General features: G+C 42.8%; 1 protein-coding gene across 1 annotated transcript in view; it reads right to left on the reverse strand.

Moving 5' to 3' along the window:
* Positions 1 to 23,894, reverse strand: part of LOC145401975 (maltase-glucoamylase-like) — a 261,779-nt gene that overhangs the window by 216,149 nt on the left and 21,736 nt on the right. The window contains exons 8-12 of the mRNA XM_080274078.1: positions 22,118 to 22,270; positions 21,571 to 21,690; positions 14,593 to 14,709; positions 9,790 to 9,941; positions 3,325 to 3,435 (exon numbers count right to left, since the gene is read on the reverse strand). Coding sequence (XP_080130204.1) covers positions 3,325 to 3,435; positions 9,790 to 9,941; positions 14,593 to 14,709; positions 21,571 to 21,690; positions 22,118 to 22,270 — 653 coding nt within the window. The remainder of the gene's footprint in view (positions 1 to 3,324; positions 3,436 to 9,789; positions 9,942 to 14,592; positions 14,710 to 21,570; positions 21,691 to 22,117; positions 22,271 to 23,894) is intronic.

Genomic DNA, 23,894 nt, shown 5'->3' on the forward strand with positions numbered 1-23,894 from the left:
CACACACACACACACACACACACACATACACACACACACAGGGGGGAGGGGAGATTAGATTAGCCTGGTATGAGATGTCTGAGGTCAAGCTTAAAAAAAAAAAAAAAAAAAAAAAATTACCATTTGTTTGTGTCAATTTACTTGTCTTTGTAGTTGTAACGTCCACCAACGAAGTTGGAGGAGGTTATGTGTTCACCTATGTTTGTCTGTTCATTTGTTTGTCCACACGATATCTCCAAAAGTTCTCAATGAATTTCAGTGAAACTCTGTTGAAGGGTGGGCCATGGGCCAAAAAATATTTGACTAAATTTGGGACAGATCCGGATCCTGTGTATCCCGCTAAATATGAGTTCTCAGTTAATTTCAATGAAATTTTGTGGAACCGTGGGCCATAGGCCAAGAAAGAATTTATTAAATTTGGGGGCGGATCCTGATCCGGCATTGACGGAGGTATGCGCTCTCTGATTGCTTTCTAGTTTGTTTTTGTTTTTTGCGACGTACACAATGTATTTTTTACATCTTATGTACCTGGAGGCTCTATACACAGAGATCTAGAAATAAGATCGCAGAAACTGCAGTGGTGCTACCGAGGTTTGGTCTCACTGACAGGTAAGGGCACGATATATCGTGGGTAAGGGGCTGGTTGGCGTATGATACATAAAACGGCCTAAAAAGAGACCTCAAAAGAACTCTTGTCAGCTTTCGGCTGGCATGATCATCTCATCATCGCCTAGCATCCAGTTAGATACAGGGAAGATTGCTGAAGCCGCCCTCGAGACTCTAGTCTCAGTTCTCCTGTGTACTACCAGTGACTCAGTGACTCGAGACCATAGCGTTCCTAGGCCGGCCCCTGCCGCTAGCAGGATCCGCTAAGAGGATATACAGTACCTACATGAGGATGTAAATTATCCATTACCATTACCACGCCAAATTAATTTAATAAATACATGATGATAGGAGGAGGGTTTGGTGTAGACAAGATTGAGAGACCTGTGGCAATGTGTGATGTAACCATGAGTTGTGATGCACTGTGTGGTAAGACAGTGTGCTTGATGATCTTACTATGCGGTGTGTGGTGTAGTTCATATGTTGCGCTAGTGTGCAGTGTACCAGTGTGAGGTATGGTAATGTGTGTGTGGCAGTATGAGTGTGGCAGCGTTTGTTGCGGTTGTGTGTGATGTGGCAGTGTGACGTGTGGTGGTGTGGGGGGGGGTGTGGGGGGGTGGTGTGTGGAGGGGTGCTGTGTGGTATGGCAGCGTGAGATGTGGCAGTATGTGTTGCGGCAGAGATAAGTGTATCAGTATATGATGTGGCTGTGTGAAATGAAACAGTAAAATTTTGTGGTATGTGTGGTGTGACTGGGTGTGGTATGGCAATGTGTGGTGTGGCACCGTGTGGTGTGGCACCGTGTGGTGTGGCAATGTGAAGTAGGGTAGTGTGAGGTGTGACCATGTGAGGTGTCGTGGCTCTATGAGCTGTAACAGTATATGGTGTGACAGTGTGAGTTGTGGCAGTGTGATTTTTTGGCAGTGTGTGGTGTGACGTACTGTGTGGAAGTGTGGGATGTAGCAGAATGAGGTGTGGCAGTGTGGTGGTTAGGTAGTGTTTGGTATGTTTGTGTGAAGTTAGCAGCTGTAGTGTGGCAGTATGGAGTGTGCCAGTCAATAATGTGGCAGTTTTTGGTGTGAAAGTGTGTTATTCGAAGTGTAAAATGCGGTTGTGTAAGGTGTGGCGCTGTGAGGTGGGGGAGTCTATGATTTGACTGAGATGTGACTCAGTGATGTTAGAGTGAGGTGTGGCAGTGTCCAATTTTGCAGTGTGTGGTGTGGCAGTGTGATGTGCAGAAATATGAAGTGTGGAAATCTGTAGTGGCAGTGTGGTATTGTAACGCAGTGTGGCAGTGTGAGAAATGGCTATGTGACGTGTGAAAGTGTGTGGTGTGCTAGTGCGTGGTGCCAATGTTTAGTATGACAGTATATGGGATGGCAGTGTAAGGTGTGGTAGTGTATGATGTGGCAGTGTTTAGTATGACAGTATATGGGGTGGCAGTGTGAGATGTAGCAGTATGTGGTGTGGCAACGTATATGGTGTGGTAGTGTGAGATGTGGCAGTGTGTAGTGTGACAGTCTAAAATGTGGCAGTAGATGATGTGGCAAGGCAATGTGTTGTGCGTGTAGCAGCAGTGTGTGATGTGGAAGTGTGAAGTGTGGCTGTGTGAGATGTTGCGGTTTGAGATGTGGCTATACGTGGTTTGGAAGTGTGTGGTGTTGGTTGCTTGTGTGTGGTGATAGTAATAGCGGTGAGGTATGTCGGACTGAAACGCAAGGGGTTTATAAGGTGTGGTATTGAGAGGTGTGGTACTGCAATGTGTGACAGTGTGAAGTACAGCAGAGTAAGGTTTGTGTGAGATACAGCAGTGTCTTGCAGAGCACATTGACTTTTTTACTGTTTGCCATAGAAAATGAAAGAGAGAGAGAGAGAGAGAGAGAGAGAGAGAGAGAGAGAGAGAGAGAGAGAGAATTCGGTCTGGTATTCATAGAGCCTCTTGTCTTTATAACAACTCAGTGTTATCAGAAATCGTTTTTTTTTTTTTTTTTTTGTACAGTATTTCGTCAGTTCACTATTTATTTTGGTTTGAATAACAAGTGTCCGTACAATAAGTTGTATTAGTGAAGACAAAGGAATAAACAAGGAATCGTATGCATAACAGGAGTACAAGAATAAGAATTCTATTTGGCTGCGAACTGTTAGGTAGTTACAGTATGAGGGAAAACGTGAGAATATACAAGTAATATTCTATACAACTTAATCTAAAGAATTCTCACTCCACTTTGTTTGACAGGTGGCTGCTGGCTGTGTGAGTGAAGCTATGTATATGTTACAGGGAATCTGTGTAACCAGTGATTTCATGAAGTCCCTACTGAATTCGTGAAGCGAGTTTAAACTGGGATGGGTTAATTAAGGTTAGGTTAATTTAGGCTGCTGTTAGGTTAGGCTGGAGTTATCTGGGTTAAGTTTAGGTTAGGTTAGGTTAATTTAGATGACTGCCAAGTTAAGTTAAGCGTACATCTAAATTAGCCTAACCTAACCCAACTAACCTAGCCTAACCTAACCTAAGTTTAACCTAGATTACCCCAGCCTAACCCTGCCCGCAGCCTAAATTAACCTAACCTTAATTAACCCATCATAATTTAAACTCATTTCACGAGCTCACTGGGAACTTCATAAAATCACTGGTTACACAACTTCCCCATAACATATACACAGCTAATGGTACACTTAATATAACCTCAAGGAAATCGTAAATATTAGCCCTGTACTTACCGCAGTGTAGGTGGAGTTTGAGACCATCCATACAAGTTGTGGACATCGTAGTGAAGAAGCTCTCTCTCCTCACCCTGCCTCGCTACCATACACAGAGTCTTGTCGGAGAGTCTGAGGAGAGAGGAAACAAGCGGGTGAGGAAGGGAGTGGGCGAGGGAGGAAATGGGAAGAGAGGAGGAGAACAGTTGTTGTGAGAAGCTGCTGGAAACCTGAGAGAGAGAGAGAGAGAGAGAGAGAGAGAGAGAGAGAGAGAGAGAGAGAGAGAGACAGACAGACAGACAGACAGACAGACAGAGACAAAGACAGAGACAGAGAGACAGACAGACAGACAGAGGGAGAGGGAGGGGAGGGGGTACATTTTAATGCAAAGTTCTGTGATGGATGCTGCAATTTACAGGCTGGAGCATGACCGATGGAGTCTCTACCCAATGTTTTTTTCCTTAGTTCTTACTTGTTTCCTCTTTCGCTTGTCTCTTTTAGCCGTGTAAATATGCTGATGTCTTTTGTATGTCATTGTTACTACCGTCAAATTACCATCATATAAATATAGTGAAGAGTCAGTAATTTCGCTACGATGACGCTACTGAAGGAACCCGCGTTTAATTTCCGGGCCGACATGATTGTTGGACAAGAGTTGTTACCCCCTTATCTCAGTTTACCTATCAATAACCCACAGTTGGGGACCGACAGCGAAGTATCACATGCGGGTTGTGTTGCAGGGGAATATTTAACACAATCTTTTTATCCACCCTTATGATCCTCGTGCACTAAATAGGCATTGCTTTAACCTTTCATCTTCCCATTCTCAAGTTTCATTCATTCCCTCCTTCCATCGGGTCTTCTTTAACTCAATTATCTTAACCATGTCTGTTGTTTTATTTTTGCTGCCACCAAAAGAATTGATTCAATATAAGGATGACTGCCTGTGGTGATGGGGTGTCTCTGAATATGAGAGTTCCTTCGTAGTCTGAAACTCTAAACAAAACTACCGTGCATCAAGATTCAGTCCTGAGTCAATTGTTGTTCAGCTCAGCCCTCTAAGCATTGTTGAGAATGTTTTGAAGTGGGTTACTTTAGAAAGTGTTACATGCTGATGATTTAGTTTAGTTACTGAACAGAGAAAGCCAGAGAGAAGTTTGAAAGGTGGAGGAATGGAACGGAAGCAAAGGGACTGAAAGCTTAAACTGATAAAACTAAGGTCATAGTCAGCAGATGTGAAGGACGTAATATCGTAAAATCAGTTGTGTTGTCCAGTGTTGTGAACAAAAAGGAAGTTGAGAAAACCTGTATCATATGTAATACAAAGTCGTCGGACCCACACAAGATGGAGTGGTGTTCGAGACAGACTGCAGGATGTGAAAAATTTTCAGCGTGCGATCTGTAGAGGTATCCGGCCTGTGGACGATAGGATGGAAAATGTCGATTATGGAGACAGCCACGTAAACTGGGTGGAGGAGCGTTGCTATATAAGGGACATACTGAGAGTGGAAGGAGCAGTAGAGGACAGCTCCATTGCCAGAATAAGAAATTCATGTAAGGTTTTTAGAGAAATGCTGCCTCTCCTTTCTTAACAAGGGTTCTCTTTTTGTACAAAACATGTGTGAGCAGAAATATGCTGTACGGCACTGAGACTTGGCATGTGAGCAAAGAGGATAATGCAGACTGAAACACACAGGTATGTGAATGTAGCGATGGATGAGCAACATCTCAAGGAGTGGGAGAACTGTGAATAATGTGCTGCAAGACAGATTGGCAAAAGAAATATCATAAAGGTAATTTGACCCTAAAGGATAAGATAATTTATACCTTGGTCTCGACGCTTTTAGAGAAGAGGAGGATGACTGACTCAAGAAAGTCCCTGATGTGAATCTGGAAGGAACAGTGCCAGGAGGCAGAGTGAGAATGAAGTGAAATCCTGCGTTTGTATATCTGTATTAGAGACAGAAAATAGGAAATTAATTAAGACCGCGACACATGGACAGCTGCCACTGGGTGAAGCGATATACACGTGGTCTATCGATTCTCAGCACAGGGCAGTAGCACGAGTAATATGAAGAAACTCGTCATACCAGTGAAGGGAGACAACCTTTTCAGTACAGTGAGGACTACTGTATCTCATTCTTGATATCTCCTGATTTTTTTTTCCAGGGAAGAAGAGGATTTCCAAAGTGAAGTTGATTAGCAATGAAGTTTAGTGCTGAACCCCTCATTACCAGATGTCTCTCCTCAGCTGAATAAAATCGTCTGGCAACAGTGAGAATAATTACACAACAGACGCCACCATACTGAAAGGGTTAAAATCTGCCTGGACAAAAATTATCGCCGCCAAGAGAGCGAGCGTTGAGTCACTAATTACTGGAACGACTTAATTAACCAGGAGTAAATTAGCTTTATTGTGTTGGCAAGCAATATTGGACAATTATATGCACCGGGAAGTTTGGCCTTTTCTCTCTACGAAGATTATCCATTTGTCTATCGCCATCTATCTGTCTGTCTATCTATCTATCTGTCTATCTTTTTATCTGTCTGTGTGTTTGTTTGTCTGTCTATGTATTTAATTGTCTGTCTATTTATAACCTAACGCAGCATCCTGTAAAGAGAAGCCTGGACAAAAGATCCTCCAAGTGCATCTGTCCCCTTTCAATAACGTACCCACCACTCTCGCACTGTACGTTCTCCATCTCGTCCTCGGTCTCCCCTTCCTCCTCCTCCTCCTCCTCCTCCCACCCACCTCTGACACAAACTCTCCCGGACAGCAATTCCTTTACGCTTTTGGAGCAAAGAACTTATACAGGAAGTTATTGATGATAAGCTTAGCAAGATTCAATTAGGCTTGGGCACAATTTCGAGTGTAAACGAACTACTGAACGTAGTCGTACCTCTGTGAACTAAGGCTACGAATTTGTTATTTCTCTTATTTATTATTATTATTATTATTATAATTAGTAGCAGTAGCAGTAGCAGTAGTAGTAGCAGTAGTGGTGGTGGTGGTGGTGGTGGTGGTGGTTTTAGTTGTTGTTGATATTGCATAGTTAGGGTATTATTTTCACATTCTGTGGAATTCATATTGATATTGTAGATATTATTTATTTAACTATTTATTTATTTTATTTTATTTTATTTATTTATTTATTTTTTTTTTTTTTTTGGGGGGGGGAGATCCAGAAGGCTGGCATTCCAAGACCGTTCGAGATAAGAGACTTGAAACTTTCAGGAATGATGTATGTTGGCTGCAGGCTTCTTTTGGCACAATCTCTTTTTCTTAGCACCAGCGACGCACTAGCGCCCTCTATGTTATTTTTTCAACTTTTGCTCTCCTGCGCAGCAAAAACTACAGAATCGATTGCTTTGTAAATGTTCCAGTATGTAGTCGTTAACATATACTAGTACTGATATACTAGTATTGATACTAGTATTGATACTGATATTGATACTGAGATCCAACAAATACTCTTTGAGATACTGGAGAAAATAAATATGGCCGTCTCATGCCTAAAAGTGCTAAATCTGAAACAATTTGGCCGATTTTGACCAAACTCGGTGGAAATGTAAGCGGTCATCAGTGAACATGATCTGCATCGGATGAAAGACCCTGACCGTGATCTCAAGGTCACAGATCAAAATCAGTAAAAAACTTTGAGTCACACCGAAATTCCATTAATATTAGATCTGCAATGATAACAAAAATATTTTCATATGGAATGTGGAGTTCTTTCATTACTGCCTTATCAATTTCAGAGCTCTATTTATTATTATTATTATCATTATTATTATTATTATTATTATTATTATTATTAGTTATTATTATTATTATTATTATTAATGCAACCGGTGGAGAGGTGGCTCAACCGGTAGAGAGGTGGCGTGCGGTCCTAACGGACCCAGGTTCAAATCCCGGCTGGGGCAGGGAACAGTTTAAGGATTTGAATTTCATTAAAATCAGGCTTTACTGATCTACCAGAAGACCCGCCGACATGTCGTAAAAATACCCCCGCTAATACCAATACACCAGTCCTGTATGAGACAGCCTTGGCATGTATTCAATATGGACGGTGGGTGTTAGCGCCAAAAGTGGTGACATGTAGAGGTGTATGGTATGTAGGAGGACTGCTGGGCCTTGATAGCAGGCTGTGAAGCCTATGCCCAGAGTCGGACACATAAAAAAAAAAAAAAAAAAAATCATCATCACCACCACCACCATCATCATCATCATCATTAGCAGTAGTAGTAGTAGTAGTATTTGCATAATCTAATTTGTCCTTTTTCTCTCCGTCGTACGTTTATGATGGCTGGTGATTCAAATTATTGCTTTTCCGAATTATCTCTGCACATTTGATTACACTGCACCCCCTCCAGTCCCCCACGATGCCACCTCACAGGCACAAGGGTTCGTATCCTCGTCGAGTAAGCAAACTCCCTAACGCATCTTCCTTAGCGATTTGTTTTGGGATATGGTTGCTTTGTATCCTTTTGTACGTTATTTATGCAGAGTATGGCGATATGAGAGTGATCTATGAAACAAGGATAAGGACAGTAAGGTGTAATAAGCAAAATGAGTCACTCAGGAAAAAGTGTTAGGAAGCATCCTTAATCTACGAGAATACGTAACAAGCTCTCACCGTGGCACGTGGGGAAGATTCTCACAGCCACCTTTATCATTTTGCCTTGACACATTCACTGCTGACGCTGTTTAGTTATTTATTTATTTATTTATTTGTGTGTGTGTGTGTGTGTGTGTGTGTGTGTGTGTGTGTGTGTGTGTGTGTGTGTGTGTGTGTGTGTGTGTCCATAAGGCTGTGTTAGTTCCGATTTAAGATCCAGATATATCAAACATGTAACCCTTTATCAGGTATTCTTGGCCCTGCGAAAAATATGGAGACTGTGAAGTTCAAATATAATATTAAATACCCCGAATGAGATCAATGAAAAACTAATATTAAATAAGAATTCCACTTCAGTTTTTGCAGACAAAACTTAAACCAAGACTAAAAGTCTATTTCCAAGCGAAGTATCAGATAAAAAAAAGCCAAGGTTGGAGCTGAAGGGTGTGACTTGGATGGTTAAGGTCGGTCTCCTTATATTATATGTAACGCCCAGAAAATTCTCCTAATATGATGGCAGGGTTTGGTTCGTCCTTCATGCTTTCCCTTCATCCTCCTCTCAGAATGACCCCTGTTGTTACTGTGCCAGGAATAGCTCTTTTAACCTCCTCAATCCCATAACGTAATTTTGATGCCATCCTCGCTGTTTCCTGGTGATTATGTTTACCGTACCTTTTGACAGACTCTTAGAACTGGAGGAATTTGATGAAGCTTTTTTATTATCCGCTTCACCACGAGATGTTTCCCCTATACATTATCAGATCATGCGTTCAGTGGTCAGAATAAAATACACATATCATCGAGCTGAAGGAGTTCATCAAAGAAGCTTCCCTGTCCTCTGCCATTACCACTTCCATCCCCGCCTACCCACACACACTACAGTAACAGCGATAGACAGAGGCAGATCACCTCGAGTTCTGCCACATAACCTATATTCGGACCTCCCTCCCTTCCACTTCTTTTATCCTGTTATTTCTTCTACCTGCACCACTCTCTTCCTCCCTGTCTTCTCCCATTTCTTTTTCCTCAGATTTTTTCCGTCTCCCCTACCTTGCTTTCTTCCCTCCTTTTGTCCTTCCTCCTTCCCACTTCCTTAAGTTCTTCCAGGTTTGTCTTCCGTTCACCTCACTTCCGTTCTTTTCTTGTTTTATTTCTTTCCTGCTTTGTACTAGTCTTTCCCCCCTCCCTCGTACCTTCGTTTTCCTCCTCCAAACTTCTCTCCTCTCTCACTTCCTGCTCTACAACCGCAGCTGGAGGAAAAGGCAACTCGTCCCAGCTCGAATTCGAACAATTGAGGCTCCCACTTTCCTCCACCCTACTATTTTTCCTCAGCTTTTCGTACTTCCCTCCTTTTTTCCCTCCATCCCTCCCTGCCTTCCTCTCCTCCATTCCCACTTTATTCAGATTCTTCCCGTTCAACCTTCTGTTTCTTTCCGCTTTCCGTCCTCATCATTTTCTTCTCTCCCCCTCTCGTACCTTTTCTTCCTCCCTTCCTCCCTCACTTCATCTCACTCCTTGCCTCACACTGTAGCAGCAGCGATTGGAATAGGTGGGTTATATCAGCTAGAACTCGGATACTTAACCTGAGGCTGAAGTTTTCCCTCCCTCCCTCCATTTTTCTCCTTTCCTCCCTCCTCTTCATCCTCCCTAGTTCCTCCCTTTCTCCTTTTCTTCTCTCCCTTCTTTCTTCCCTTTCTCCCTCACTTTTCCCCTTCCTTATTACTTCCTTCCCCACTTTTTTTACCGTATCTCATGACACTCTTCCATCCGTCGTACCCTCTTTTCCAACTTTCCCTCATTCTTTCCTCCCTCTCCCCCTCTGTCCCTCCCACTTTCACTTTCTCCTTCCCTCCTACCCCCTTACCTCTTGCCCCACACCGTAGCTGCAGCGGTGGGGAAGGGTGGGTCATCCCAGTTGGAAGGCGGACACTTCAAGCTCCAGTCTTCTGTGAACTCTTCTGGCCAGTTCCAGGGGCGCTCCTCGTTGGTTCCAAAGTTGGCTGGCTCATTCATATCCTGCAGGAGAGAGAGAAGTCAAGGTAGTAAAGGTAGCAGTTAATCCCACATTACACCCTCGAGGTGCAGGCTGCAGGGCCGAAGGTATGTAACCGCAGTCCAGCCTAATTTCCCTGACGACATTACAGTACACAATCGACAAACCTCCATTAACCTATGGTAATCTGACCTATACGGGTTCGACTTGATCATTCTAACCACTATACAACTTGGGTAGTAGAGTAACTTATACTTTAGCTTTGACGTCAGTAGACGATTTTCTTGAATTTGCAAGGACCTGAACAGGTGAAAATATTAATGAAAGCTAAATATAACCCCCTCAGATCGGAAAGGTTCCCCTAAAGCTGAATAAAATGTTCTGGCAATGGTTAAGGTGGTTAGCAAGTATTTAGAAAAGAATATGGCAACAGAAGGATAATTGGGTTTATTTAATTATGATTAGCTGAGCTTAGGTTAGTTTAAATTAGTTTTCTTTAGGAGGAATTTACCTGTGGGAAGATCGTTAGGGAAGTTAGATCGTAGTTAAGAAAAAATGTAACTGTTGGAGAAAGGTTATAGTAGTTAAGAGGAGAAACTGGCTGCAGGGAGGTAGTTGGACAACAGTCTGGAGGAGAAATCTAACTGCGGGAGAGCAGTTAGGGTGATTCTACAGCAGTTATGAGAAATTGGTTTCGAGAGAGTGGATTCGGTTGTTAGGGGAAATTTCACAGAGAATGTATGGTTACTCTGCGTAGTCCGTAGTCAGACCGTAGTTAGGAGGAGAAATTCATATGCGGGAGTGTGGAATGGGTAGTCAGAACAGGTAAGTGGAGAATGTTGCTGCGGATATATATATATATATATATATATATATATATATATATATATATATATATATATATATATATATATATATATATATATATATTTTGTGTCCGACTCCGGGCATGGACTTCACAGCCTGCTCCCAAGGCCCAGTAGTCCTACATTTCATACACCTCTACATGTCACCACTTCGGCGCTAACACCCACCGTCCATACTGAATACATGCTAGGGCTGTCTCATACAGGATTGGTGTATTGGTATTACCGGGGGTATTTTTACGACATGTCGGCGGGTCTTCTGGTAGATCAGTAAAATCTACTTTTTATTACATTCAAATCCATAAACTGTTCCCTGCCCCAGCGGGGATTTGAACATGGGTCCGGTAGGACTGCAGGCCACCTCTCTACCGACTGAGCTACCGCCTGGTGGTTAGGTGGTTATGGTTACTAAATAGGCTGTAGGAGGGCAGTCAGACAGCAACAAGGGCAAGAAGGCGGGTGGATGGCACATGTGGTGCTGGAGTGTGGGTGTTTAGGGTAGTTACATTGTACCAAGGTCATATGGACCTTGAACTACAACCATTAAGAGAATTTTGACCCGTTGGCAGTGCGAGCGTGCGGGAAGGGATTCCTTAAGCTGAGCAAATTATCTTAGGTAAGCTGAAATAAGGCAACGTTCTTCTTGATACTTCTTCGTATGAACACTGTCTTGATTGTTTCAGTTTTAGACTAGATGTGTTATGAAATTGGATCAGTTTTTTTTTTTTTTTTTTTTTTTTTTACTAATTCTTTCTACGTCCAGACAATTTTTACTTAGAAAGGATAACTTGTGAAGGAATTACCTAAGGCTATCTAACCCCTACAGTTAGAGAAATCTCTCCTAAACTGAACAAAGTCGCCTTGAGACAGCAAGAACAAGCTTAAAGTCATTAATGCGAGGGGATTAAAGGTTAAGGTAAATAATATTTATCAGTTATGCCAAACCGTTTTTTGTGGGATATAAACAACTTTCTGGGGATAAAACAAGATATAACCAACCCATTTATGACCGGGAAACAGTTATGATACTGATGATGATGATGATGGTGGTGGTGGTGGTGGTGGTGGTGGTGGTGGATAGGTATTTTGAAGAGCTGTGTCACAGTTACGCTGGAGATTTGTTACAACGGTTATGTCACGGTTTTAAAAAATAGTACTCTGTGCAGTACCTGCATTCTCAGTCACAAGGGGAACGATTTAATTGTTGTTGTTCTTGTTATGGTTGTTGTTGTCCCCGTCTTATCTGACCGTGAGTCTGGTGGACTGCAGGCTGAAGCTGGCCTTCTCCTGCAACCCATCATCCACTTTTCGGGGCAAAGGGAGGAAGCTGAGGGATGTTTATATAACCGAGCGAATCTAGCAACGAAGTGAAGGCGTCCCTCACCAGCGCCGAAAGGATAGTTACGGGAAGTTGACGACAATGGCAATAGGTTTTGTGACGGTGTTAATAATGTGGTGCAAGCTTCAGGAGATTCTACACTGAGTGACAAGCTAAACTGGTTTCCTATAATCCAGGACCAATTTATTTCGCTGAGTAGTAACCATGTATCCAAACGGATGCCGAGTGATCTAGTGAGTTAAAGCTCCAACCGAATGGGGGCAGTAAGAGTTTCCAGCCAAGGGTGGTTGGAGTTTCCTGCATACATAATGCCACTCAGGGGCTAGCGAAGCTGATCACTCTCATCCAAAATGGTTGGACTGAGTAGCTTAGCCCCTGACCTCTAAGCTCTTGATTTAAAAAAAAAGAAAAGAAAAAAAGAAAAAAAAGGGGGTTGGATGAATGACAGAGAGGTAATATTATTGTGTCTGTGCAAAGCGGATAAGTGGGTGTGAGTTGTGTGCGAGATGTGGCAGTGTGTGGTGTGGGTGCATCATGACCCGTTGGGTAAGGTGTGCTAGTGTGCGTGATGTGTCAGTATGTGGAGTGTCATATGTAGAAGTGCGGGGTGTGACACTGAGGTATTGACTGTGTGAGATTGCGGCTTATGTTTCCAGCGAAATGGTGTTGCGTATGTGTGTGTGTGTGTGTGTGTGTGTGTGTGTGTGTGTGTGTGTGTGTGTGTGTGTGGTGGATTTGTTATCACACACACACACACACACACACACACACACACACATTGTGACAGTAATCATTATTTTGTGAGGGAGAGTGTATTTACGATAATTAAATCAGAACAGAGTTGAAATATTCGTATCATTCACTGCAGTCAGAAATTAAAGTTTTGAAAAGTAGGTTCGGTGCAATTACATTTTTAAACAAGACGGGAATCTTTGAAATACGATACTATATAACCAGTTCAGTAACTTTTCGATTATGTCACCAGTTACAGGAAAAATACAGGGTGGTCCACAAAGAACACCCTTCTTCCATTCCGCTGATTGATTTCTGGTGTGTTGCAGAGGCGGCGCTGTCAGTGTTATCAATGTCTATCCTGCATCATTCATCATTTCCAGCTCCCACTACCACATCCACGCCCATACCAGCAGACTGAGACGATTCCACAACTCAGAAGATACCTCAAGGTGAGTGTTTGGTGGAGCGCCATTGACGGACATTGGATTCTAAGCAACTCAAAATATCCAAATCTAGTGATCCGTATGGAAACGCATCGCTCACGTCCAGTATCAATGCATCTGATGAGATAATGATGCCTCTCTTGTTGACTGTATGTGGTTACTGTATTCCGCCAGATCTATGAGTATCGCGAGGAAGGATAGCTATAACAGACAGCAGTAATCCATCATCATCATTATCATCATCATCATCGCCTCATATCTCGGTACTTGAGAGAGAGAGAGAGAGAGAGAGAGAGAGAGAGAGAAGCATCCCAACCAAGTTTTCCTCTATTACAGCAAATTGGGAGGAGGGACCCAGATGCAGGAAGAGAAAGCCAGAAAAAACAGGAGAAAAATCATCATCAGCATCTTAATCATCATCACCTAATTTCCCTCTGCTCCATGGGACGGACAAATGGAACCAGAAATAGGAAATCACAGATACTCTATACAAGAATCATCATCATCATCACCAACACTCAATTTTCCTCTATGTCAGTGGGATGGAAGAAATTTAGAGGTAGAGAAAATAAAATGAAGGCAGACGCCTTCAAAAACAAAGCGTTTAATGAAATGGACCACACATCCACACACTCATTACTCAAGCCGTCAAATTTGTGGCTGAATCATACATGGCATTGCTAACGTAATAGCCACATTAATCAAGACGAAAGTTCCTAGCGTAATTTCGATATTTGTTCATTATCTGTGGAAGAGAGAAGAGAGGGAATAATTACTACGGTTACATCACAATCATAATACGCAGTCACAATAATTCTACTAGACAATTACAAAACACCATGACTAGCTTCTATCACCACCATCATCATCATCATCATAAGAGTGTTCTCACGGCTTCACACAAGTCGAGTACTCCTGGATGACGTAAGATTTTCGCCCACAAACACAGCCTTACTAATAAATAATTCCACATTCAATTTTCACCCAAGGACATATATGTGTAGGACTTTGCAGCGTCTCCCAAAAGTCTTCCGCAACTTTACCCGTGTGTGTGAAGCATTGGGTGGGGGCGGGTTACTTCTCTTGCGACAGGAAGTGGCGTCCCTCAGCCCTGTGCATCAATTGCCCATCAAGGCCCGTAAAACACAACTGGAAAGTGTATAACAGGTGCGTGATAGCCTATTCCTGCAACACACACACACACACACACACACACACACACACACACACACACACACACACACACACACACACACATACACAAAGCCAAATGAACCTATAGTATACTCACGATCCACAGTCCATCAAACTCAATGTCCTTGTAAAGCAAGTGTATCTCGTCGCTCCACCACACATGGGTCGAGTTGCGGAAGAAGTCGGGAAAAGCAGTACGGTTGTCTGGCCACACCTGGGAAGACAGGCACTGGGGATTACGGGGAGTACGAATTATGCGGAAATGAGGATTTGGGGGAGTGGACATTATGAATACATGGAGAAGGGAATTATGAGTGGGGTTATGGTTTGATTGAGTGGGAAAGTGAGGATGAAATGAATTTTGAATTGCGGGGAATTGAGATGAGGTGAAATATGAGGACTGGAGAGCAATAATGGGGTCTTACTGGTGAGTGGGGTACAGATGATGATAATTACTGAGGAGTGGGGAGCAGAGATGGCGTTATGAGGGAGTGGGGATTAGGTGAAATTAGGAGTGAGAAATAGGTGTGGTAGTGAGTGTAGAGATTGGAGTTAGGAAGGTGGCATAGATAGTGAGGACGGTTAGTTGCAGATGTGTGAGGAGTGTGTATTAGATGAATTTAAGTGGATGGGGATGAAGGAATGGTGACTGTGGTGGAGGGAGTGGAGATAGTGTGAAGGGTGGACTTACGAAAATGAAGGGGTGAGGATAATGGGGGATGGGGTATCAGTAGAGGCCCTATAAGTAAAGTGATTGTGGAGATGAGAATTAAGGGTGAAAATGGGAGAGAAGATGAGATTCAATAAATGAGGAAGGAAAAATGGGAGTTACAGGTGAATGGAAGGGGCAGGGGTCAGCGTTTAGGGGGAAGGTGATATCGGGTAAGGAGGAATGGGGAGATGAGGTTATGGGGCAGTAGGGGAGGAGAGAGGGAGGTTAGGGAGGAGTAGAGGTGTGGAGATGGGGTTATGGGTGAGTGGGGGAGGGGAGAAAGGGCAATATGTGAATAGAGGTGGGGAGATGGGGGCTAATGGGAAGTGGAGATTGTGTTATGGATCAGTGGAGAGTATGAGATAGGAGAAAGAGAGTGGAGACGGGCTAAGGTTGTATGGGGAGTGGGGATGGGGGTTATGGGGAAACTGGAATGGAAGCTATGGGGAAGATGGTAGTTTTTAGAGAATGGGTGAGTGGGGATGATAGTTTTTTTTTTTTTTTTTTTTTTTTTAACAGAACGGAAGGAAGGAAAAAAAATGATTAAAAAAAATAATCCATACACCAGATTACTGATGTCCTCTGTTCATAAAATATCTGTAACAGTTAGACTTAATCAGCTGTGGGTTGAAATTTGGAGGGAAACAACTCTGGGGAAGCGAGTTCCAGAGAGATGCATTTCGGAGAATGAAAGAATTCTGATAGGCAGAAGTTCTGCAATATGGCTGAGTGACATTCCAGTCATGAGCGCTACCTCGTACCAGATGCCCGTGTAGCACGAGGGAAGGCATGGAGAGGTGGCACCATGGACGCAACTTCGTCCGAGCATTTGCCAAAAAAATATCTGTAAAATAATGCAAGGGAGGCAACATTCCTTCTTACTTGAGGGAGGTAGTTTATTTGTAATGGCAGGGTTGTTAATAATTCTCACAGTTTTATTCTGAATTTTGTCTAATTGTTTTAATGCAACCTCTCCACATCCATTCCACAAGGGTGAGCAATATTTAAGCTGAAAGCGCACATGACTCTTATAAATTATAGCTAACTGCTCGTCAGCGAAGAAGTTACGGACTCTATACAATAATCCAAGTTTCTTTCAGGCGGTTTTAGCAAGTGATCTGACATGAGAGATCCAGCTGAGGGCATTGTTAAGTGAGACACCAAGAATTCAATACTTTTGGAGATGGGAATATTAGTAGCACTGAAGGTAATGTACGAATCTGGCAAATATCTGTTTATTAGTAAATTGTATATATTTAGTTTTACTAGCATTAAAAGAGACAAGGTTGTTTTGTCCCCATTCACTGATCGTAGATAGGTCTTGATTTATGGAGATGGCTGTACTGAGTTGAGAGGTAGAGATATTAGACTCTGTAAATGGGTGTCTGAGTGTGAATGAACTATGTAGTGTTGAGTCATCTGCGTATGAGTGGATTGGATTGTGGGTGACAGATAAGAGATCATTAATATGAACCAGGCATAGGGTTGGCGCCTAAACTGATCCCTGCGGCACGCCGGCGTTAACTGAGTGGAAATTGGAATATACATCATCTACTTTTACTCTTATTTTCCTATCACTAAGATATGAGGAAATCAAAGGAACAATAGACGTTAGTCCATAGCAAGGGAGTGTGGACAGCAGAGAACGGTGCCATACTCTGTCGAAACCTTTAGAAATATCAAGAGCTACTGCATGAGTTTCTCCATGTAGGTCAATTGATTAATGGATGGTATGAGTTAGGAGATTGAGTATGTCAGTGGTGGATCTTTCGTGGCGAAAGCTATATTGTCTATCACTAATTAAGTTGTTGGATTCAAGATATTTAACAATGTGCTTATTAATTAAAGTTTCAAATACCTTACCAAGAGAAGATGTGACAGCTATTGGTCTGTAATCACAGGGGTCAGACGAACTTCCTTTCTTCGGAATTGGGTGGATATTGGCTTCCATGAATTTGGGAATAAAGAATTACGTATGCATAGTCTGAATAATTTAGCTAGTACAGAGGCAAGTTCAGGGGAACACTTTTTCAAAACAATTGGCTGAATTACATCTGGGCCTGGAGCTTTGTTGGTAGGTAAATTGTCTAGGATGGATTTTACGTATCTTGTCGTATTTTAAGTGGGGCAATTTCGGGAGAATCAAGTTCCAGTACTGGGACATTCTGGCTGGTATCGTCTATGGTAGAGTTTCTGGCAAATGTACTGGCAAAAATATCAGCTTTCCCACGCGGGTCATTTGTAATATTGCCATCTGAACATTTTAGTGGGGGAATGGAAGATGACTTGTTAAAGTTATTATTGAAAGAATTAAGAGCTGACCAGAATTCTATTGTCATTAGGGTTGTTAAGTAGTTCTGATGCTTGCTTTTGAAGAAAGTTTGATTTAGCTAGATTTAATACAGCTTTTGCATGATTTCTAGCAATTTTAAATTGAGAGAGTGTTTCAGATGTTTTTTATTTTAAGTAAGTGTTATATGCTAATGACTTTTGGGCTGTTGCTCTGGCACAGTTGCCATCAAACCATTTTGGAGAGAGTGAACTGTTGACTTGGTATGAATAAATCCATACCAGCTAGTATTAAGTCGCAAATGTGGGACTGGGTAGAATTGGGATCATTAGAGAAGAAAGACTGCCATGGAATGTCAGCAAGATAATTTCTAAATCCATCCCAGTTTGCCCTATCAAAGTGCCATCGGGTCATCCTGACAGGTTCAGAACGGGGAGGTGTGGGAGGGTTAACTAATGAGGCTTTGATGAGATTGTGGTCAGAGGAGCCAAGTGGTGACAGTACCTCTATCCTGTATTGATCTGGATTATTTGTCAAGAATAAATCCAAGAGATGGGCATTATGGTCAGGATTATCAGGTATTCTGGTTGGTTGCTTTACCAGCCGGGTGAGATTAAACGATTCTGCAAACCGCTCGCACTCTAGACCAGCGTCGTCAGTCCTGGCAGAATGCAATAACCATTCAATATTATGTATGTTATAATCACCCAAAATGGTAATTTCGGTGCTAAGGGCAAGGTTAAGGTTACTCAACTGTGTGGATATGGAATCAGGGAAGGGAGATAGGAAGCGGAAGACTGTGGTAATGAGGTAGTGTAAATGTGATATGAGAGTGATACTGAAAGAAAAAGTGTGTGTGTGTGTGTGTGTGTGTGTGTGTGTGTGTGTGTGTGTGTGTGTGTGTGTGTGTGTGTGTGTGTGTGTGTGTGTGTGTGTGTGTGTGTGTGTGTGTGTGTGTGTGTGTGTGTTTAGACTCTAGGAATGGGAGAAAATGAATAATGGGTCAGGTGTGTGGGAGTGAAGGAAGGATGCATGAATGACGAGGGTAAATGGGGCGTATAATTTGTCAGTAAATGAGGTGGAAAATGTGAAGATAAAATGAAGAATGCAAGAAGAGAAGGAAGGTGGGTGTGGATGGAGAGATGGAAGCGAATGAGGAACAGTGAATGGGTGGTGTATAAAATGGGGAGGCGTGGGCGAAACGAAGGCTTGGTGGGAGGATGTAGGAGGGAGAGTAATTGGAGAAGGGGGTTTGGGGAAAGCAGCAGCGTTGGGTAAAGAAGAACGTGTGGGTAGACGGATGACTGAAGGAAAAGGGAGATGGGGGTTGTAGGAAGGGAAAAGAATGGATAAATAGACAGAAAGGAAAGGTTGAGGAGGTTGAGAGAGAGAGAGAGAGAGAGAGAGAGAGAGAGAGAGAGAGAGAGAGAGATCATGTTTATGGGGATAAGGAATTGATATATGGAGAAAAGAGTGAGCGATGTTCAGACGAAAGGAGACTGACGACGGGCGATTTAGGGAACGATTAATGTTTGGATGACGAAGACAGATGATGGACGTTATATGACTGAGGAAACTGATAGGAGCATCAACAAGTGGTGGAATGAGGAGGTCTTGGATAACTGAGGTAGAGGGTATGAAGTGGATAATGAAAGAAAAAGTATAGAGCTGGAATGAGGGGTCTTGGATAACTGAGGTAGAAGATGTGAAGTGGATAATGAAAGAAAATATATGGAACTGGAAAGTTAAGGTAAAGAATGACAGCTTGGACGGTTGAGGGACAGGACAACAGTTAGATAAATGAGGAACATGGATAGTGATTTGGGTAGTCAAGGGAAAGGATTGGAGTCTGAATGAGAAGAAAATAATACGTATTGTGTAGCAGCTACCCTATGGAGTCTGAGTTATGAGAACAAGCAAGAGATGGAGTGGGGGGATTAATGAAAAAAGGCTTAGATGGAAGTGGGTGAGCTGGATATTTTGGACATGGAAAGGCTTCATACATGGGTAAATACAGAAGAATCGCAGACAGTAATACAGCATCGGTATGAATGAGATGACGATGGAAGAAACAACTAAATTATGTTGAGGGTAATACGCGATTTTGAAGTAATTAGGAAGATGATGGATGCATGAACCAAGAAGTCTGTAGAGCATGCTTCAGAATTATTAGATGGGAAATGAATGGTGGAAGCATGAGAAATAAGAAATTATGTAGAGCACCTTTTATTGAGGGAGATGGGTGAAAGATAAGAGAATAAGAGGTTTTGACTCCGGAAATGTTTTTGTTTAAATTTTCGGGACGTAGGTAGACCTGAAGACTGATGAGCGAGGGGGCGGGGATGCAGCAGGAGAGATTAGTTAAACTGAGTAGAAAATGTGTGTGTGTGTGTGTGTGTGTGTGTGTGTGTGTGTGTGTGTGTGTGTGTGTGTGTGTGTGTGTGTGTGTGTGTGTGTGTGTGTGTGTGTGTGTGTGTGTGTGTGTGTGTGTGTGTGTGTGTGTGTGTGTGTGTGTGTGTGTGTGTGTGTGTGTGTGTGTGTGTGTGTGTGTATGGCGTGGTGTTGTAGTATGTGTGGTGTGGTAGTGTGTTTGCTGTGGCAGTGTGTGTGATAGGACTGTGTATAATGTGGCAGTCTGTGTGTGTGGTATGACAGCAGGTGAGGTGTAGCAGTAGGCATGGTGTGCTATAAGGTGTGGTGGAGCAGTGTGTGCGTGGTGTACCAGTGTGGTCTTCTTGTCCTTGTCACCACGGTCTCATCTGGACGTGACTGGATGGACTGCCGGAATCCAATTACATTAGCTAAGTGCTTCCAGGTATCATTTGATGGGGTATTTGCTGAAGGCTCTTCTGTGTTATCAGTGCGGAGCATGGGATGAATGAGTGTGTTGCGATGCTGAGATGAGGGTTTGCGTTACAATGAGGAGAGAGTGTAATCTCAGAGTTGAATTTTTGTCAGGGTTGAAATAAAGAATGTTGATGGCCACATAGTAGTCTGGCTATGTGAATTCATTTCTTTTTGAGATGGATAGGTTATGTGAGACGCTGTTTGGCTGATTTTTTTGGATGCTTGATGGTTGTGTAAGTGTTTATATAGTTGGGCTGGGTTGAGGAAGAGGATTTTTTTGGGAAGGGGCACTGTGTGCAATATAAAGACGTTATTCATTTTTTAACTCTTTAGCGATGGGTAAGGAGAGGTGTAGCATATACATATAATTAAGAATGGGGTGGATCCTGTGCAAAACCGATGATCTCTCAGCCTCTCACATTCATGGGCCCTTGATTGGAAATACTTTTGCTTCTTTGTAAAGGTAATCAGTTTTTGAGGTTTTTGTGGAGCAGCAGTGTGGGGTGAGAAACTGCCATAGCTCACCTAGGCTTTCACACTATGAACAAAGGAGAAAAAAAATACTTAATATAATACTTAATAAGATCACTATTCCCAACCCTGCATTTCCCAGTTAGTCACTGTAATATCACACATTCCAAGACAAAATCACGAAATCTCTTACCCCAGCTAACCACTCAGCTTTACACATTCCGGTACAGCAATCTAAATCCCCCCGCATACCCTAAAGTCCATACAACTCAGCCCAGTCCCACACATCCCACTAAACTACGTATACACGCACCACACATATATCGGTACCAACCAGAGCAGGCTATAGTCCTACACATCCTCACAAAACGAATCCCCCACCCTCAACCCTGTAAAACTCTCAACTCGCACATCTCATCCTAAAACAGGCCCCAGTCCCTCTCATTCTTCTCGAGAATAGACCCAAATCTTACACGCTTCATTCAACTCCCATTTGTCCTTCACATCCCACCCCAATGCCACAAACCTCAGCCAAACCTCACACAACCTAGTTCACACCTGCTACACACATCCCAAGGGAAAAAACACACCGCACACAAATCGCACCTCAAAACACTCATCACCTAAAACAGGCCCCAATTCCACCCAACCCACCCCGAAATAAAGTCTAGTCCCACTCATCCCACCCCATTCCCACCCCAGCCCAACACAGCACGCACCCACCCCCATCCCATCCCCACCCCAGTGCAACTCACGTATCCCAGCATAATGTCACCAGCTCCATAATTTTCACTTGGCTCTTGTTCCTCTGGCCACTTAATGTACACGTCCTTCTCCAGGGCTCTGGCGTGCACCGGGTACTCTGTCTCACTCAGCTGCAAGAGATGTAGAGATTTAGAGATATAGAGTGTGTGTGTGTGTGTGTGTGTGTGTGTGTGTGTGTGTGTGTGTGTGTGTGTGTGTGTGTGTGTGTGTGTGTGTGTGTGTGTGTGTGTGTGTGTGTGTGTGTGTGTGAGAGAGAGAGAGAGAGAGAGAGAGAGAGAGAGAGAGAGAGAGAGAGAGAGAGAGAGAGAGAGAGAGAGAGAGAGATTGAACACAATAATGACGCCTTAAAGGTTGCTAATGACTGCCAAAAATCGGTGCCTGGCTTTCGCTTTATGATCTCGTGTCTACAGTAATGAATATGCTGTTCATATCATATAGGGAATTTGTGCAGGGTATTTATCTTCGCTATTAACAGGCATACCGCATTAAGAAAAATTATTAATAAGGAAAGATGTAACGATCAAGAAATCCACTAACCTCGGCATTGATGGCGGGGTCAAGAATAATTATGAACCTCAAGCCTGTTTTTTTGACCTCCCTGATGTAGTCTGGTAGGCCCGCCCAACTGACCTTGTCGTAGGTGAAGTCCATCCTGCGGTCCATGTGGTCAATATCTGCGTACTGCACATCCTGCAAAAATATGACCCAGTTTAATACCTTGCCTAGAAATGCAATAGACACCTGGATTTTAAATTAGACGGTTGCGTGTCGTTGTCTAAAGAAAGACTGATACTTCGGAGAAATTTGTCTGTCCACATGACCGTCGCCAGGCATCAGATTAGGCCTTCCTGAACTCTGGTGACTTATCTTTCATTTCAGTCTTGCCATGACGGTGCTATTCCCCTAGAGAGAGAGAGAGAGAGAGAGAGAGAGAGAGAGAGAGAGAGATTTCCAACTAAAGAAACATTCCTAAGTTAAATAAAATAACCTGGGCACAGCAACACGGAAATACAATGTGCATCATTTGATAGAAAAGGATTAACAAACCTAGCGTTTTTTACATGTCAGCATATATTACGTGCTGTCTAGGACATACTATAATTCAATGCATAGCGCACTTTAAAGGTGTGACAGGTCAGGGTGGTCTAACCTTTTATTTAGCTTCTCCAACCCCAGACCAAATGTATCCCAACCTACTGTACACACCCCATCTCATTTTTTTTTTAACTTTAAAAAAAAGTTGTCATAGCGTCCAGAAATTTCGCAGTTTACTGTAAATCTGTAGAACTCAACTACGCACTCTGGAAACATAAAAGTATGTATATATTTGAAAGTGTGAAAAAAAAATCTTCACTGGCTGAAGTTATTAAAACATGTGAATCCTTTAGGTTTAGCAGAAAAAACATACACTACAGTGCGACTTCTGGTTTTGCATTTTGCTCATGAGCAATTTGAAACATGGAAGAGTGGTTAAAAGCGCCAAGCACATGTCATGTTGACAGTCGAGGTGGTTCCTATAATCAGATTTTATGTTCAGAAGAGTGGAGAAGCCGGTCTCACATACGTAAGTAGCGACAAAAGGGGGGTAGCAAGAAGCCTCAGTTTAATCACGCTTGTCCTAATGCTGCCCACAAGGAGAAGCCCTACAAAAGGTTCCGGAGCAAATCCATCCATGAAAATCATCTCTCTTATGCTTCTGCCCAGAATCCTGCTAAGACTGTTCTTCGCTCTGCTATATAAAAATAATTTCATTCATACTAAATGCTCTAAACTCTCCAACTCATGCTTCCCGCTCCTTTCGGTACCTTGCCAAAAGCCTTTCTAACAACTTTACTTCATCATCTTTCCCTCCTCTTTTCCACTCTGATGGCTCTGAAGCTACTACATTTCTTGAACTGATACAGCAGATCTCCTCGCTCAGACTTTCTCTTCCCTTTCCGCCTTAAGCGATTTCTGTGGTGTTCCTCCATCACTTCCCTTCCTCTGACTTCCTCGTGGCTGACATTAAAATTTCTTCAATTAATGTATTTTTAGCCATCACTGGCCTCAGTATTAACAAGGCATATGGGCCTGACGAGGTCCCTCATGTTGTCCTCAAGAACTGTGTTACTGTGCATACTCCCTGCCAAGGTAAACTCTTTCACCATTGTCTGTCAACTTGTACCTTTCCTTCTTGCTGGAAGTTTGCTCTCATTCAGCCTGTCCCGAAGAAGGGTGACCATTCCCATTTAACTATCGCTCAATTGCATTAACATGCAGTGTTTCGATAGTTTTATATTCTATTGTTAACAAAAAGATAAAAATTAAGCATCTT

The sequence above is a fragment of the Coenobita brevimanus genome, chromosome 57, assembly GCF_032717465.1.
Source record: "Coenobita brevimanus isolate Jiangsu-jjx chromosome 57, ASM3271746v2, whole genome shotgun sequence".
Lineage (NCBI taxonomy): Eukaryota > Metazoa > Arthropoda > Malacostraca > Decapoda > Coenobitidae > Coenobita > Coenobita brevimanus.